Source organism: Pinus tabuliformis, chromosome 7 (genome assembly GCF_031772625.1).
Source record: "Pinus tabuliformis cultivar Carrire ecotype Pingquan chromosome 7, CPIR1, whole genome shotgun sequence".
Lineage (NCBI taxonomy): Eukaryota > Viridiplantae > Streptophyta > Pinopsida > Pinales > Pinaceae > Pinus > Pinus tabuliformis.
The window spans coordinates 1496039964-1496059390 of record NC_142293.1 but is presented as its reverse complement, the minus strand read 5'-3'; the positions used below and the strand labels follow the sequence as shown (position 1 = coordinate 1496059390).

Genomic DNA, 19427 nt, shown 5'->3' with positions numbered 1-19427 from the left:
TCTAGGTTTGTCATAAAGTCAATCGACTCATTGTCATTTATTGAAGACCCATTTGGGCATGTTACGCATTGTAAAGAAAAAAATTATTGAGTCAAAATAGAGTCAAAAGACCCACCAAGACCTCGTCATGGCACAAAGATCAAGACGGCTTACATGAAGGGACAAGTCGGCCTCAAGATAGCAATTCGTACCCCTCACAAGCCTATAAATAAGAAGGAATTCGACCTCATTTGGATACTCACTCAAGCAAGTTCGATCTCCACAAGATAGAAGTTGGAAAAGGACGTAGAAGGAGAAAAAGAACACGTTCGATGTTTTGGGTCTCTCTCTCTCTCTTTTGTCAGGGTTTCTACAGTTACTAGGCAAGACGAAATTTTGAAGCTACATCAAAGCTCTAAAACTACATCGAAGCTATGAAGCTGCATCGAAGCTGGGAAGCTGCAAGGTCGAAGCAGTGAAGTTGCATCGAAGCTATGAAGTTGCAAGGTCGAAGCTGTGAAACTGCAAGGTCGAAGTTGTGAAGTTGCAAGGTCGAGGTTATAAAGCTGCCTCTAAGTCGAAGCTATGAAGTTGCTTCTAGGTCAAAGTTGTGAAGTTGCTAGGTCGAAGTTGTTGAAGCTGCATCAAGGTCGAAGTTGCACAAATTGTTCTTGGGGTCGAAGTTGTTGGAGAAGTTGCTAGAAGTTCGAAGTTTGTTGTTGGACGCTGTTCAGGAAGGAAAAAGTTGACTTGGTCTTCGAGGGTCTTGGAATTCGTCAATTGAAGTTATATAAGAAGAGAAGAATTCTTATGGGTTTTCCTCTCAGTTGGAGAGGTTTTGGCCCTCGCTGATCGCCTACATCTTGTGTCCTTTTGTCTCATTGTTCTTTACGATTTGGTAGTTGTTTGATGATAAAGAATTGTTGGACATTGGTTAAACCAACACTCCTCGTGAGTTTCATGACATGGACTAACCGCCTCTCGTGGATCCTTACTCTGGCCATTAGATTGTTGACTAACACTTGCAGGTTTTAGTCTAACAGCAATCGTGATTTCCAACAATTGGTTCTGAGCCTGTGCCTTCACTCAAAGCCTAATAGCTTGAAGGTAGATTCTTAGAACACAAATGGCAAAGCCAAGGAAGAAATCCTCCAATCCTTCTGAAGATGTCTCTTCTTCAACCATGAAAGTAGAATATAGTTAAATTGCGAAAGCTCCATTGTTCAATGGAAACTTTGATATATGGAAGGCAAGAATGAAGAATTTCTTAATGGCTCAAGATTTTGAAGTCTGGGAACCAGTGATTACTGAAAGCGCAATGGAAGGAGACTCCAAGGAGTATAATGCAAGAGCAATAAAAGCAATCTTGAGTGGGCTACCATATCCTATAAAGGCCAAAGTGGAGAAATGTTCATCGACAAAAGGCATGTGGGACAAACTTCAAGATCTTCACTCAAAAGGAGCATTGACCATGACTTTTATTCATGAAGACGATGGAAAGCAAGAAGGAAATCTAGAATGCATAAAGAAAGCTGAAAACAAGAATGAAGACATCAAAACCAAGGAGGACCTAGAAGATGAAGAAATTGAAGATTATCCCAAAGAAGATCTCAAGGCAAAACTTATAGCTGCCCTAGAAGAGATAAGCAAATTGAATAGGGAAAATGAGGAGCTCAAGAAGCAAGCACAGGATGGTGACCATGACCTTGATAAGACAAGAAAGGAAGTTGACCTATTCAAGCTTCAAGTACAAGAAAGAGATAAGGAGCTCACCAAGCTTAAGGAGGAATTTCATCAAAACAAGAAAAGGCATCATGAAGAAGTCATATCCATGACAAATCAATTGGATAAAGCAAAGAAAAGGGAAGAAACTTTGTCAAGCCATCTTGAACAAAGACATGAAGACTTGAACAAACTTGAAAGAAAAATTGGTCAATACAAGGAAGAGGTTTCCTCCCTTAAATCTCAACTAGAAGAAGCAAAGAAACAAGCACAATGGGATGAAAGGGCAATGGAGAAATGCCATGACATGCCAACTAGAAGAAAAGGATGAAGATATCTCCAAATTAAAATTAGATATCACCTCACTTAAGGCCCAATCATGTGAAGCAACCAAGATGAAGGAAGAAATGGAGAACCATCTAGCAAAGAAGGATGAAGAATGCAAGATGATGAAAGAAGAAATTGATCTCCTAAAGAAAGAAGTTGATCATCTAAACAAGAGTCGAAAGAGCTCCCAAACCCTAGATGACATTCTAAGTCATCAAAGATCTCCTCTTGATAAAACAGGTCTTGGTTAAGCAGTTGAACCCTCAAACAAGAATGATGCAAACCCTAATGATTCAAACAAGGATGTGGAGAAGAAGCTTGGAAGAAATATCGATGCCCCCAATACCAACAAAAGCAAGGAGAAGAGTCAAGATGACATTGGAAGAAACCCTAATCCAAGAAGATATGCAGATGGTGTCAACAATACAAGAGGCAATAAATTTTATCAAAGGACCCCAAAACAGAATGAATTTAGAAGTACATCAAGGCAATCTCCATCCTCCAGGTACCAAGGTATATTTTTTTGTTATTGTTATTTTTGTACAAATTTTGGGCACATGGCAAAGGATTGTAGGGCATACCACAAGGACAAATATAATGGTCCACATCAGCACCCTACAAGCAACTATGCAAGAAGAAGTCACAATTCCTCATTCACGAACAAGATGGAATGCTTCAATTGTCATAACATTGGATATATGGCTTGTAATTGTAACTTGACTTGGGTCCCTAAACAAGCTATAAGCATGTCTACTAAGCAAGAAAAGAAAGTTGCACAAGTATGGAGAAGGAATCAAACTGGATCCAAAAGTCCCTTGAACACTCAAGACATCCACTCATGTTGTTGATCTGATCAATGCATCTTTGGCAGATATGATATTCCAAGTTTTGAGGATGAAATTCTGCAAAGAAGAAGACCATGCATACTATTGGGGGGCTTATGATTCTTGACTATTCTTCCAGAAGCTATTCGTGAAGAGCCCTCTAAAATTCTTGATGAGCCACACATAGACAATCATCTTTTGAAATATCATCTCTCGGGAGCAACTCCTTTGAAGAACATGATCCTTTACTCATCTGATGGACCATTATTGAATGTCTTCCACTTGATCACAAGACGGCAATCTTTCTTGACTTGGGCAAAAAGAAGAGCTAGAGGAGCTTATGCAGGCAGGGGGAGTTGGTTGATCATCTACCTCATCCATTTCCATGAAGGCATGCAGAGGCTTACAGAGAGAAAGTACTTTAAAGAAGAACACTATGGCAGGGGGAGCAACATATCTATCATGAAGAACTATCATTGATGAAGAAAATACGATGAAGAGAAGTAGCATGTTAGGGGGAGTACTTTGCCAACCCATTTTCCACTGATGTCAAAGGGGGAGAAATTGTTGAAAGAGTATGAATATTGCCATCAATGACAAAGGGGGAGACTGTTGGTCAAAGTTGTCATTCATGTCAAGAAGGCATTATTGGAGATGGAAAATATTCTTGTGATACATGAATAATCCTAACCTCATACAAACCCTAGGAGAAAACCCTATCCATGAAAATGATGCATGATCCAATGATGAACAATGAATCCCTAGATGCCCATGATCTATCTTGAATGATCATTGATGCCTGATAAATCCCTAGCCCTAATCCTTGATGCAAGCCCTAGAACTAATGCTTGATAGGTGATGTGCTAACCTAGATATGTGAAGGAACCCTCTTCTTGTTGTCATAAACTTGAAGGCCTAATATATAAAAAACAGAAGCCTTATTCCTAATGTCAAGTCCTGAATGAAGAAGCCTAACCTTGAATGCCAAAAACATAGACATAAAATACTAAACGCTACCATTAGAATGACAGTCTCACAAACATAATTTTATTGATGGTAAAATGACCTCATTGAAGGATGAAATTGACACCATCTTGTATAGGACAATTTTCCCTTTCTAACGAGCTATTACATGCCCTCTAACTCCTAGATTGATAGAAAATGATAAGTTAAAATATAATATATTTTCTCTGTTAGCCAACATGAACCTACATGTCCAAGTCGGCTCTCCTCCAAGGGACACGCCTTTTCATTGAAGATCAAAACTAGTATAAATATGAGCTTGGACACTTCATTTTCATCATTCATTTTCAATGGAGAGGACATAGTAGTTTACTGTTTGGGCTGATCTTTGTGTTGGGTTGTCATTCAAAGCTAAATATACATAGGTCAGATCACAAAATTGTTGGATATTGGATAAGCCAACGTTCCCTTTGTGTTTCGCGACATGGACTAACTGCCTTTCATGGATCCTTATCTTTGGCGATGCGATCATTGACCAACACCTACGGGGTTTGGTCTAACGGCAATCGTGATTCCCAACAAGTGGTATCAGAGCGTAGGTCACGAGTTCGATACACACCCGGCTCGCATTGTGGGGGAGATTGTTGGACATTGGATAAACCAACGCTCCCCATGTGTTTCATGACATGGAATAACCGCCTCTCATGCATCCTTATCTCTAGTGATGCAATCGCTAACTAACACCTACAGGTTTTGGTCTAATGACAATCTTGATTTCCAACAAGAACACTAACAATAATAAATGAAAGAAGACGCTAATAAGTAAGCAAGGTCCAAGGGTCCAATTTATCATTTAATTCCATTTTTATTAGCTCAAAATAATTATTTTGAGCAAATTTCCTCAAAAAATTGAGTTTGACTTAACCACCAAGGTCCAAGGATCCAATTTTTCTTGAAATATCCAATATTCCCTTGGTGAAAGACCTCCAAAAATTAATTCTTTTGATACCCACGAATTTTCCACTTGGAGAATTTAATTTTCCTAAGACATTTTAATTTCGACTCTAAATTAATTAATTTTATGGCTTAGGATTTAATTTAATTTTTGCTAGAAATTTTAATTAATTGATACTTGAGGGGATTTAATATTTTTTCCACCCTCTAATATTTTAGCCATGATGTCTAAGTATGAGGGACCATGCATTAAAATATTTTTTACATAAGATTTTTTACAATTCAACCCTCAAAGAGGGAATACCGTTTGACTTAAACCCTCAAATTACATATTCAATCTGTGACACAATATGATCTAGTAAAACATGTGATTTGTAATAAAATAATTTAGCCAACTAGCTTAAATTATTCCCAAATCACTTTTACATAAAACTCGATTAAAACATTAAGACTCACCTAAGACTTTGACGAGGAATTCCACCCTAGCTTTGGGGTGAGGTTGGAGGGAAAAACTTTGCTAACCATCCGTGTTTAGAAACACCAATGAGTCAATGAGACGAAAAACCTCCTAGGATGAAATTATCGCCAAAATAATAGGCTTACCTAGGTTGTTACATACATTCATTGTCTTACTAGCAGCGTTTACATTACATAACTTGCAGAATGAGTTTACAATGACACATAATGTTGATGGTTGATGATCTTGATCGTTTGAAAAAATAGGTACATCTGCTTCCTCGGAACTTTGACAAAAATGAGTGCAACAAGTACCTCAGTACCCCCCCATTCTCTCACCCTTGGTTGTTAGGCTCATGAGAACTTCATATCATCTATATCCCTATCTTTCCCGCTAGCTCACCACCAAGATCTCCAAATTTCTAGTCTTGGACTCTCCTAGAATATCACAACAATTATACTATTGTTATAAATATATATATTCTTTTCGTTGGAGTTGAGCATAGTGATTTGCTTAGCTAGACACTTCTTTATTCTACACTTCATTTTCTTTCATTCTCTTCTTTTTCAGCATCATCAAGGAGTTGTTAAGGCTCTCCCACTTTGTAATTCAAAGCAGATATATCTTTGAGTCCCAATGACCTAACTTTATGGTCCTTTGTTGGACATTAAAAAATTTATCTTATGTTATTGTAAATTTTCCATTCCCCCAAGAAGATTACTAGGATAGGCTAGTATATAAATTGCATGCCCATTCAACTTTCAAAATAGCACTATTCTAATAAATAGACAAGTATTGAACACCCCAATTAATCTAAACTATATGAAATATAAAAGAGTATATGGGCACAAACACCACATTGAAATCGAAAGAGAAAACATTTGATACCCATAAAAAGATATTAATTTCCAATGTTCTCGATAAGAAAGATGTCTTACATATAGATCTACATACCTTCATCTGTTCTTTCTTAACTTGGTAAAGTAAGTAATGTTGCAGAAAACCTATTAGAAACCACATAATGTATTAGTACAAAGAAAACACTAAGGCCAAAGAATAATAAAAATGAACTTCTGCAACTCAAAAATTTAAGCAACAAGAAACCTAGAGCTTCAAACAAAAAACAGAAACATCTAGATTTCTTAGCCATCAAGAAATACACTTTTTCCAAAAACTTGTTGAAACAAATTTCAGTTCTAAAAAAATCCTCATGAAGTTGTGATTTTCCATTAAGGTCATCTAACAAAAAGTTTCAAAACCTCAATTGAAATCCTATAGAACATGGCCATTTTATTTACAACTTATAAATGACCTCCACCTTTTTATTGTTATATTCAAATTTCAACATGACAACAGCTAAGATGAAAAAATCAGGATTGAAAAGAAGAGCACTTAGAAGCTCCCATGCAATAACAATGCCTTGAATATAAATATCGAAAAGGGAAATTTACACCTTTTTGGTTCCTAATCCATATATACCCCTATTGACTCCCTTATCTGGAAGATTGAAGCCATGTTACCAGGAGTGCCACCCAGGGCCAGCTGCCCCCCTCAAAATTGTGCCCCTAGCGGAAGCATCGAAGGAGAGCCCGTGGGAAATTCAAGAGCATGGTAAAAATGAGTTTGAGATGCTTCCTACCCTTTTAACAGCATGGCACTCTCTACAATGCTCTAGAAGCCAAGGAGTGCAATCCCAAGGCACTCCCTGGATGCTCTATGGGCACTCCCTAGATGCTCCCTAGACGCTCATTGCATGCTAGCTGGGCACTCCCTAGATGCTTCGTGGACGCCCACCATGTGCTCCTTATATACATTGAAAGATGACTTTGGTTTTTGGAGTAGGTCTGACCAAAAATGTTCGCAACTAATGGTAATGTTAAATTCTTAAGGTAAAAGTTCAAAAAGGAAAGATAAAGGAAATGTCAACTTTTACTTAAATTCTTCACATTACCATTAATTGTTTCAAGATGTTTAGGAGCAGTTCCAACCTCATCTGACTTCATGGAGGCAGTACAATTCCATATCCAATTCAAAATTCGACAGACTTAATAGTTTTCAGGATTGATGGGATTGCAATATTTTCATTGGATTCTATCACATATGAGGGTAGATAGTTGGAATTTAATTAAGAGCACAAAGCCTTTTATGTACCCCAATGTTGGTGGTGTTGAATGTTGAACTCCATTGTCATGGCCTTCGAAAAAATGTACCATTCACTCAAAATAGAATCATTGATTAGGCATGTTAAGCTTTTTCTATATTTTAAGGCTTGGATTTAGTTTCATCACAATTGGGGGGTACCAACTGATGTCTCTCAAGCGTCAAGGTAGAGGCAAAGAATGAAGGATGATATGATGAGGATCCCAATGTAAGCAATGGTGGAAAATTGCTTGTCATTTATGTTTCTCATTTAAATGTTCTTGCTTGTTTATTCATAACTCCTTCACTCAATGTTTCAATATAATCTTTAATGTATTATGAATAGCATTGATAACTTCATAATAATGTTGTATTCATCTACAAGTAGCATAAATATGCATGTTTTCATATATTCTGGAACTAATTTGGCTAGTCCACTTGATATGGTTTGTGAGCTGTTATATTGAGCCAAGAGACTACATTGGCCGCAGTTTAATGCAATCTCTAGCGGCAAGGATGATAGTGTGTTCTAGTTATTGACTCCCATTTGTGTGTGTGTGTGTAAAAGATACTCTGCTCCTGAAGATTTTTGGAATATGATGCTCCTGCTCCGCTCTGCACTCTAGCAACTTAGGAGTGAAGGAACTGACTATGATGTAAATATTAGAAAAATGACGTTTAACTACATATCCTCCATAATAATGACTTGGATAAGCTCACGGAATATTATGAAACATGTTTGAGTACTTAATTCACAGATACTGATATTTATTGTTTCCATGCTTAAGAACCATGTTATATAAAATACAACAGTGCCATACTGGATTAGAATTGACATAGAATTTCTTAGAAAAAAAAATAACCAACATAGTAGATAGTAGATACACAGGAATCCCTTGGAATAGCCCTCCATTATCTAAACTAGAACCATGCCACAACATAAGGAATTCTCAAATTACAGCTGACGGAAAGTATATTTCAATTTTGATGAAGTGAAGAGTTGGAAATTTTTCTACTTTGGAAGAAAAGAAAAATCATCAGACAGTCTCCCTCTGCCTCACCCTCTTCGTACTCCAAGCAATCCATGAGGGACATTCATTATAACAACTTAGCCAAAACGCAGGTTTATGATCACTAATAACAGCATCCGAGGCTGCATAAAAGGTGTGTAGACATCTCATCGTCTCAGTCAGGTTTGAAGCAAACCAATAGCATTGACTCATCAGCAAAATGATTATTGAGGACCTCTTTATCTCTGGTGATCTAATCCCCCATATTTTCCCATGTACCCTTGCTGATTCCAGCAGATAACCAAGAGCATCATATAAGTACAGCATGAGAGGTCAGTCAAAGCTACTAGCAGATATCCATCCTAATAGTGGATTTATTAAGCAACAAGAGAAATCAATGAACCCTTGGTGCAAACTTTCCACACTTAATAGATCTGGGCTTTAAGATGGGTCTATGCTAGTATGTATGTTTTTATCTGGATTTTTTAGCATTGCATTCACATATTAAGTAATGTGGATCTCCCACCACTCAAAATATAGAGCACCTCATTCCCCTTGACGCAAATAAATATCCACGAGAGTCCAATCAAACAAGATCCCATTCATTGGGACAAAAGCAAAGGCTTCTGAGAACACAGATTGCAGACAGTCCTACAGAATTTGGCTCGAAAGTTCAGCCATATCAACATCTAGAATCCTATCTGTTCCAACTATGACATCATGCTTCAAATTGGATAAGACGTTAAGGTCTTTCTTGTAGGACAAATATGGAGAAAACAAAGGGCTACCTATAGTTCGTTGGCATTTATTGCACTATGCCTATGTAGGTCTTGGAATTATTGACAAGTAAGATTTTGGCAGTGTTACCCCTTGATCCACTCATTTTATCAAAGTTCCAAGGAAGCAAATGTACCATATTTTTCTTCAAAGGATCGTGATCATCAGCTGTCAGCATTATGTTATTGTAAACCCTTTTTGCAAATTTTTAATGTAAATGATGCTAGTAAGAACATGAATGTATGTAACAACCTAGGTAAGCCTATTATTTTTGCATTAATATCATCCTAGGAGGTTTTTCGTCTCACTAGCTCATCTGTGTTTCTAAACACGAATGGTCGGCAGAGTTTTCCCTCCAACCTCCCCCCAAAGCTAAGGTGGAATTATTAGTCAAAGTTTAATATAATCCTAGTGTTCTAGTCGAGTCTTATGTAAAAGTGATTTGGAAATAATTTAAGCTAATTGGCTATATTATTTTATTACAAATCACTTGGTCTACTAAATCACATTGTGTCGCAAAATTGGGTATGTAATTTGAGGGTCTAAGCCAAATGGGTGTTCCCCCTTTGAGAGTTGAATTGTAAAAATCTTGTGTAAAAAATATTTTACTGCATCATCCCTCATGCTTAGACACCATGGATAAAATATTAGACGGTAAAAAAAAATATTTAATCCCCTCAAGTGTCAATTAATTAAATTTTCTGTCAAAAATAAATTTAATCCTAAGCGAGAAATTTAATTAATTAGGGTCAAAATTAAAATGTCTAGAAAATTTAAATTTTCCAAGTGGAAAAATTCGTGGGTCTCAAAAGAATTAATTTTTTTAGGTTCCCCATCAAGGGAATATTGGAAATATCAAGAAAATTTGGACCCTTGGACACTGGTGGTTAAGTCAAAGTCAAATTTTTGAGGAAATTAGCTCAAAATAATTAATTTTTAGCTAATAAAAAGGGGATTTAATAAGAAATTTGAAAATTCCTCAAAATAAATATTTTCAACGGCTAATATTAAAAGATCATCAAAGATTTATCAAGGGCAAAGATTATTTTGACAAGAATCAAGCCAACTAGCCATTATTTCTCCACTTGGAGGATTTATCTATATATAGAGTCATTTGTATGTCAAAGTCATCTGATGTTTGGCTAAGAAATTGTCGCAAAAGCATTGATGTAACACTATTAGTATTGTCCCATTATGAACGTTTATTTGAATCATAAGACTTTGGGGTGCAGTTCAAGGCATTCAATGTTCGTTGATTTGTGGTATGTGTTGGGTACGAGCTTTCCTATACTGTGTTGATTAATGTAAAAATTTGTTTTACATTAGATGGGAATAAAGCCATCCTATTGATAGATTTTGGATTTTTCTTAGATGATTTGATTCGCCATTTGTCTAACAATTTTTTTGAGAAATATATTAGTGTTTATAAGTTCCCCAATCCTTGGTCTCCAAGTTCACAAACTGTGGGTATGAACCGAATTTGTTTGGACTCCAAATATTTATGTGGTTGATTTAACTTCACTAAAGCTATAGTGGGCATCAATTTTCCAAAGTATTATTAGCCATTTATCAAAGAAAAATTAATAAAAAATTATTTTAAAACCCTTGTATATTTGTAAATTTTGTAAATTATTTTTGCTAATTAGGGTTTTGGGGTTTTGAGATTTTATATATATTTGGGATTTTGGGTATTTGTAAATCTATTTGTGCAAGTGAGACCAAGTGGAGAAAGCTAGAATAGAGCTAGATCTAAGCCCTTGAGGGTAAGATCTAGCCTCTACAATTTTTTGCAAAGTCAGCCATTGAAGAATTTGCAGAAAAATTCAGATCTGAAGCAAATAAATTTTTTTGAAGCTGTGATTTTGAGTTTCAGCCTTCCCAGGCCCAGATCCAGCCTTTCCAAGGCCAGTGTTCGCCTTTATCCTCCCTGCGTTAGCCTTAAATCCCTCTACGTTAACATTTTTAGGCCTTTTAGGGCAGGTCGTAAGCCCTAGAGGCCTCGGCCTCCCTCCCTAGCCCCAACGTTAGGGGTTTTAGGGGCCTAGCCATGGGCCCTACGCCACTCGGCTCCCCTCCTAAGCCCTAGACAACTGCCTCAAAGGCTAGTCGTGACCTTATAGGGCCCTAATTTTCCCTATCCCCCCAACGTCAAGCCCTTTAAGGCTTCCTCTGCCTCCTTTTCCCTTCGCTCTTTGATCTGAAAATCACTCGTGGGTGACCTCAGTTAATTAATTAATAAATAAAGATATTACAGACTCGTGCTGATGTGTGTCTATGTTATCTTAGGCAACGGATCGATTAGATTGCAAAATACACAGACACTAGAAGAATGGAAAACAATAAGAGAAACACAGTAAGCAAGTACAAGAACACAACAATTAATAAGGAGTTCACCCTATCCTCTAGGGCTACGTCTCCAGTCCAGTTTTCAATGGTGGCCTTCTTCTATTGTGTCTTTAAAGCAGAGCCTTTTACAGTGAGGAGCTTAATTAGAGTCTCCTTAAATAGATGATGCTTGGTAGGGTGGTTCTTGGATTCCCCAAGCCACTAGAGTACACAGACTCTTTTCCTTACCAAATCTTGACCTCTTTGGTCTTTAATGGGAGAAGCCCAATGTGGTGCTCAATTCCCGACAGATCCTCTCAAGGATTGCTTGAACGTCTCAAGCTTTCTGTCTGCTCGATGCTGCCTTAGGTCAGCTCGGCTCTCTGTTTTCTGCGTTTTGCTTCACTATCTCTTCTTTACTCTCGCTCTCTCTGTCTTCGTTCTCTTCTCTCTTCTTCGTCGTCGTGTTCTGTTCTCTGTTTGTTCATGGACTAAAGCCAATCTGTTCTTGACTGTTCGATTCCTCTTCCGCCCCTTCGGATCGCCTGCTGCTATTCGCTTGGAGTTCCCTGCCTCTGCATCATCGTCAATGGCTTAGAGGGAGCGGCCACTTTTCCTCTTGCGAACTGCGCCAGCTCTGTCTCGACGGTTCGGTAATCTAGTTACACTGTGGAATGACTCATCCGCCAACTCAGCGACCAAATCAACTTCAAACTTCTTTACGTTGCGGCTTAATTCCCCTGTCAAATCTGATTTCTCCATCGGGCGCAATCTCCGCCGTCAGATCTGGAGCCCCCGGATCCTACGTTATTCGCTCATTTCGCGCGGTTGACTTTCTCGACCGTTAGCATGCAATGAGCAGCGGTTTTCTCTCTCATCTGCCGGACACGTGTCGTGCGATGAATGGAATCGCTCGATTTCAGCCAAATCCACTTACCACCCAAGGGTGCCCCCAATATACCGCCGGTTTTGGAGCGCGGGACCCGCCTTTCGCCTTAGCGCTTTCCCCGCGGTTTCCCGGATTCCCATGCGACCGAGCACTCGGGGCCTTTCCTTCTCAAAGGGTTTTGCCTAGCCTTAGCGCAAATGGCCTCTGTTCCCCGATCCGGGCTTCCCAAGTGCCAATTTTGCCTCCTGCATGGACTCCATGGGCCTCGGTCAGCGCACTTTGACCGAGGTCCTCGTTGTTCCTTGTTGACTGCAATCTGCCACTGTCCAGAGGTTTTTCTGACCGCTCTGTGTTCATAAATTCGAAGTCTATCTTGTCTTAATACAGTCATGGCACTTTGATAATCTTCATGGATCCAATTCAGATCACTTCCTAGGCTTTTTTTGACCCCTTTTCAGCCCTCTCCGACTTCTTCTCCCTAGCCGCTAGCTTTTCTTGAGCCTCTAGCCCTAATTTGACTCTTAGCCATTTCTGAAGTTTTTCTGCACTGAATACTTGGTGGGTTTTGCAGAAATTTGGCTCAAAAATTTTGATTTGCAGGTAGCAACTTCATTGCAAAATTTTGACAAGTTTGGGCAAAGTAATCTTCAAGGCCTTGGGCCTAAGATTTGCTCTCTAAACCCTAATTTATCACTGTTTTATTTCAGTTGTAAATTATGATTCATAACAGTGATATATGTGCCCTAAAAATAGATCTAATTGGTCAAAATACTTCTAAATTGCAAAATAACTTTTTTTCTAAAATTTTGGCTACTTGGGTATTGCATATCTAACCTAGATCTAAGTTTTCGCTTGCTATAATTTCTCTGCATAATTACCAAGTCAGATCTGGAGTTTTCCAAATCACGCATCTAAAAGGGCTCAAAATTTAAATTTTTCAATTTTGGCAAATTTTTCCAAGTTTTGGGCCAGATTTATTACTTGTTGTAGCATAAATACCTCACTGACTTTCTGATCTAAATATAGAGTAGATTTTTCTATTCTAACAAGATTGACTATGTATGCATGATGATTTTGATTTTGAATGGACATCTATTTGATGTACTTTTGTTTTCTTGGACGCAGGGATTCTGGGATTCTCACGTTACTTCAAGGAAGCAATGTGTCCCCATATGGAGCCAGATGTCGCACTCATTTTGTCAAAGTTCCAAGCAAGCAGATGTACCATATTTTACTTCAAAGGATCATGATCATCAGTCGTCAACACTATGTTATTGTAAACACTTTCTACAAGTTTTTAATGTAAATGATGCTAGTATCATTAATCAAGCCTTTGTTTGCTTCTCGTTGGCTTCCATCCCATGGCCTACTCTGAAGATTGTTTCTCAAAACAGTTAAGTGAAAGGTTCCATTTAGATTAGGCATATAATCTAAAATTAACCAAGATCCTTGCATCACACTTAGGTGTTAGGAGTTGCATCTCATATAGGTTAGTCAATCATATAAGCAACGGTTGTCCATCTGATTACTTGGTCATAATTTATAATAAGAAAGAGCTTTTGACTCCATAAGGCACTGCTCTCAATTCTAAATCTAATCGAATTCTTGATCTTGGTAAATTTTCACCGAGTAGCTAGGCCACTCAACTGTGTCTCCTGGGCAAGTTGGTTCCCAACTTGCTTTCCATTATCTCATTTCCATAGGAACTACCCCCCATAACCCGTTGTTGGGAGACAACTAGAACAGAGTGGGCAGGGATCAGAGTGACAACCCTTGCCCTGAGCTGTTGTCACAGTGCCTGTACAATCTGAGTGAAAACACCCCTCATTATGCATGAGGACTTTGATCCAAATTGAAGACCTTGCCCAAACAAGTTGTGTATGAAATATGATGACTTCTAAGCCATTTTTCTTATTTGGATGCACAAATATCATTCAATATCAAATTGACATCATCATTACACATGGCATTCTCCTAGACAATTCACTTGTGGCAATTTATTTGTTGACCACTTTGTGGGTACCAAGGTGTCATGTTGAGGGTTATCTACTTGCACACTTATTCATCTATTATTGTTGCCCCCACCATTATCCCTCATATTGGATGAGGCCTATACATATGATTTTGTTGATTTTTGTAGCTCGTGTAGGTACTTCTGTATAGACCTTGTGTTTAGCCATGTAGAAGTCACCCACATTCTCCTTAGAACACTTGCTCTAGGTTGAGTGAGCTGCTAATGTAACTTAGCCTAAGTTTAACTTAGGAAAAAACACATATTAATATGTTGGCTTATTGAGCTAATAGAAGCTTAGCAAGAGTTAAGTAATTTGCTTTAGAGAGTAGTTTTTAAACTTAGCCATCGATCTCAAGTGAGATGAGATCTAATCTCAGTCGTCAATCACTTTAAGATTAAGGTTAGGGTTAGGGATTTCACTCAATGTAAAATTATAAAATCAAGGGTAAGGAAAGGGAGAAGACACACAACAACATCACAAGATTAAGAGCGGCATCTCAGGTAGTGGTGTGTTGGCTCCGAGGGAGTGCAAAGCGGCTGGAGACCTAGATCTGCAGGAGAGATCGAGCACCAATCTAGAGCAGATCTATTGGATCAGATCTAGGTTATTGTATTCTGTAGTTTCTCAGGTGGGCCATTATTCCACAACAGGAGCCCAGATCTGGTGTGTGTGTGTGTGTACACTGAGTCTAGTACCCAAAATCTAATGATGCTTTTGATCACAACACTTCAGATTTTTTTTCACATGGATCAAGTTTGCAAGTTGACAGTGTGGGATCATTTGATGGACTATGGATGCATGTGTATTTTGGCTTATATTCTTTGGTTTCATTGATGTTTGTGTGGTAGCTAGTGTTAAGAAATCTAGGGGCAGCTAGATTAGGTGATTTCTTTTACTTTGATAACTGCTTGTGATGTTTTTACTCTTAACTTGGTGTACTTGTAGTAATCCCTTCTTTATTTGATTATTATTGTGTTAGTTAATCATCAAACAGCTACGAAACAATGAAGAACAATAAGACAAGAGGACACAAAATGTCAGTTGCAAGTTAGGGCCAAAACCTCTCCTCTTGAGAGGAAAACCCACAAGAATTCTTCTCTTCTTATAGAATATTTAGATGACGAATTCCAAGACCTATGACCCAAAACCAAGACTCCTCCAAGACCAAGTCAAGCCTCTTCTTGATGAACTTACTTCTTCAATTAGTCAAGCTTTTAAATTGCCTCAACTTCAAAAATTTGGATCTGCACCCTTGACTACATAGTCGAAGTTGTTGGAAGAGAGGATGAAGATCTGGGAGGTTGACTTGGTGTGGAGGGAAGGTTTGGTCTTTGTCTAGGGTGAAGAGTCTCAAAGAATACCATTAAAAAGAAGAAAATTTTGACTAGGTTTTCCCCTGGAGGGGGGTTTTTCCCTGGCATATTGCCTATATCTAGTGTCCATTATTTTATGTGCTTTCGCTTTGGTAAATGCTTGATGAACTAAAGAAATAAGATATAAAGAAAACATAATAAGAAGTCAAGAACATCACAAGTAATTATCAAGTATAAGAAAATCGTTTTGCCTTTCCGATTTTCTAACATGGTATGAGAGCTTTGGTGAAGAAGAAAAAAAAGGCAATCTCGAGCACTTGATCAAGGAACCATTCAAAAGGATTATATCAGGGGAGAAGTCTACTATAATGATGTCTAACACAATCAAGTGAGAGAACAAACTTGAAGGAGCCTCAAACTACAGGTCTTGGAAGAAGAAGATTGACCTCACCTTGAAAAGAACAAGGTACTTAACTTGGTCAAAGGAAAAGTAAAGAAGCCTACAGACGACTCTAGTGATGCTAACAAAGTAAAGTTCAAGGAATTGGAATTGGTGGCCATCACTCTAATGGTAGAAGGAATAAAGGACAACCTTGTCCCATTCATAGCCAACATGCTCAGGAAATGTATGAAGCCTTGTCAAATTTATTCACTATTAAGAACATTGGTCAAGTAACAAGTTTGAAAAATGAGTTAAGCACCACAAAGATGACTAAAGAAGACACAGTGGCCTCCTTCTTTGTGAAGATAGCAAGAATCAGGGATGATCTTTTGGCCATTGATGAAATTGTTCCAGAAAAAGAACTCATGATCACTGCTCTATTAGAATTTCCACCTACTTGGGGTGCATTTGCTGCAGGACTTAACAGTTGGAAGGAAGCTCCCACTTTTGAAGAACTATGGACTGCCTGCAATCAAGAAGAATTGAGGATCTCACTAGTTGCCAATCCTGAAGGAGTATCAAATGCCTACATTGCAACATAAAGGAAAGAAATCGAAAGGACTAAGGAAGAAAGTTGACATGTCCAAGGTGTTAGCGCTTGAATTTGGCCTCAGGCTGAAGAAGGCAAAATCCAAGGCAACATCAAACCACTTAGCCTCGTAGCTAGCCCTACAAGGACAGGAGAGGGCTCTCTCCAGTCTATCTCAGCAAAAAGTTTTCTAAAAGGGGCTGAGATGACTTTAAAAGAAACTGATTTTAGGCTAGTAAATTGATAAAAAGGGGTTTTTAATAAAATGATGAGGTTTTTCTGGGCTGCATGGGGCAAAGAAACAGCTTGAACAGAGAAATGTAATCAAAAACACAGATTATCTCCTGAGGCAAGGTAGGCAAGAAATTTTAAAATCAAATTGAGATTAAATGGAATGGCAAGACTATTGAGGAGCTGACAAGGGCATAGAAGATGAATCCTTGTCAAACAGAAGAAAACATTAAATATGAACAAACTTAAAGGCAGAGCATATAAATTATGAATTCTACCTTAACACTTCATTTGTTCAAATGGAAACGATCATGAAATGACATGAACACATAACAGGCTACATATGAAACAAAAGAGGACACAAATGTTAAATCTCATACCACAGGAATCTCAGGGGTCAGAGTTGCATTTTTTAATTAAAATCTCTGTCAAACAGCGGTACAATGAAACTCTCTATTCTCCACCAGCGCTCAGAACTCTCTCCCTTTCTAACTTTTACAAATGATTTTTTAATACATTAAATAAACGCTGCTAGGGGAAAAACAAATCGACCCCAAAACAGGGATTTGTTTTATCATTATTAATAAATAAAACTAAGAAAGAAACAATCAGCGCTTCTGAAGATAGAATAGCGCTCCTTCTACTCGAATCTGTTGATAACTGATGAAGAGGTGGCTTTTACAGGTGTCAATCCCATTACTAAAAATAAACATAGGCAACCGAATCTTGTTCAAGTTGAATGTAATGAAGCAGTGTAGAATTCTTATCTTTCAACAGGATAATAATGATTTGTGCGAGAATCTAGTCTGACAATTCTCTCTTCCATGTGCTGAGATGGAAAAAGTGGCTTGCTTGGAGCTACAGGGTCCTTAAAAAAAAAACTTTTCAATATCCTGAACCAGGAACTCAGCTTCCTTTGATGTCATATTACCTGAAACATAGCATTCAAAGAATGTCCGTGAAGTTATCCGTGGGATAAATTTCAGAAGGTTATCTGTTTCAATATGGGGAAGAACCTCAAGGAAATCATTCCTTTGCCACATGCGATGATTTATCAGTAATGAACTGTAATATAAAGCCTGCTGATATGGCTGCTGAAATTTATAATTTGGGTACTCCTTCAAAATGTTTTCCTTGATCACGAAAAATCTATCCTCCTTGACTTCGAAGTGTACCATCTTTTCCAAAATCTTCTCCAATAAAATTCTCATCTTATGATTGTAACCGACAATAGTCACCTGGAACTTCGTACCAGTGTGATGAATATCATAAGAAAGTCCAGCAACCCTGGCATAATAAGCATATTCATTTAAGTAATCCATCAATAACATTGTAAAAATTTGTGTTAGAACTTCTGCTTTCTGGTGAACAATTTGATGTAGGACAGTTGAAATCCAGCTTGACGTAAGCCTTCGGTGTAAAGAACATTGTATCTGGCTTATACCATAACCTTGAAAATTCAGATTTCCACAGCAACACAGGATGTTCGACCCTTTCCTCCATTTGTTTGAGCATTAAGTCTGTAGGTATAAACATATTTGGCAAGGGTAATCCTAATCTTGCATCTGGTTGTGAAACTTCCCATTGCTTAACTAAATCATCCTTTATTTTCTCAACTGAGAAAGCAGTTCCATACCATGGTTCAATTTCATTTGTCTGTCTCTGAAGATGGCTTTTGACATTCAGAAGGTTCATCATCTGCAGACTGGGGAGGCCCATCAGGTAGTAAGAGAAGTACTCGTTGATCTTAGAGTCTCCAGAACATCTGCAGGACAGTGGTGAGATAGATTTGGGCAAAGAAGATGCAAAAGTGGACGCCGCCCATACTTGGCTAATGCCAATTCTTTCAAATCTTTTTCTAGCTCACGAAATATAAACTTAGAAACAAGACTGGTGTCATCAACAAAACTGAGAATGCCCATGAAGAGAAGATATAATTTCTTGAAATTGTTCCTTGTTTGCATGATCTAACATCTTTGTCACAAGATGTACAGCATAAGTATTTCGTGCCAGTTTTAAAAAATGTGGACGCAGCTCCTGATAAACACTGTCCCTCTCTGCTGACTGACAATACTTGATGCACGTCTGTAAGACGCGTGAAGAAATGTGGGAACCCATATTTTGTTCATTGTCTCTAATAACTGCATCATGGTCATCTATTTCTCGACCAAACTCATTTTTCAGTAAATCTCCTGAGTTTCCTACAACTGCACGTCTCATATTGACGTGGATGAAATGGTGGTTTGGATGGTAAAACCAAGCTTAGGTACTCTTCACAAAGAGTTTGATTGTAGCATTTGTCCATGCCCAATGTTGCAATTCGCTTTGCTACATAATCCATCCAACCCTCAGGCCGAGCATCCAGGTACTCTCTTGTCAAGACTGTGGTCATGTTGCGATACTGTTCCTAGAGCAATATGGTCTCACAAACATCAAATGGGTACTTCAGTGGTTCATAAAATTTGAATTGTTCATTATACCAGGTGCTGTTTGTGCCTTCAGGGCATGCAAGAATAATTTTACAGTGGTCC

At 38.2% G+C, this 19427-nt stretch overlaps 1 protein-coding gene across 3 annotated transcripts in view; it reads right to left on the bottom strand.

Moving 5' to 3' along the window:
• The window catches only part of LOC149253499 (protein FIP1-like), a 482913-nt gene that overhangs the window by 401060 nt on the left and 62426 nt on the right, over positions 1–19427 (bottom strand). For all 3 annotated transcript variants that reach the window (XR_016267076.1, XM_089459927.1, XM_089459926.1), the window contains exon 4: positions 6181–6230. Coding sequence is in view for 2 of the 3 variants with exons in the window: in XM_089459927.1 (XP_089316053.1) it covers positions 6181–6230 (50 nt within the window). In the remaining variant the exon portion in view is untranslated. The remainder of the gene's footprint in view (positions 1–6180; positions 6231–19427) is intronic.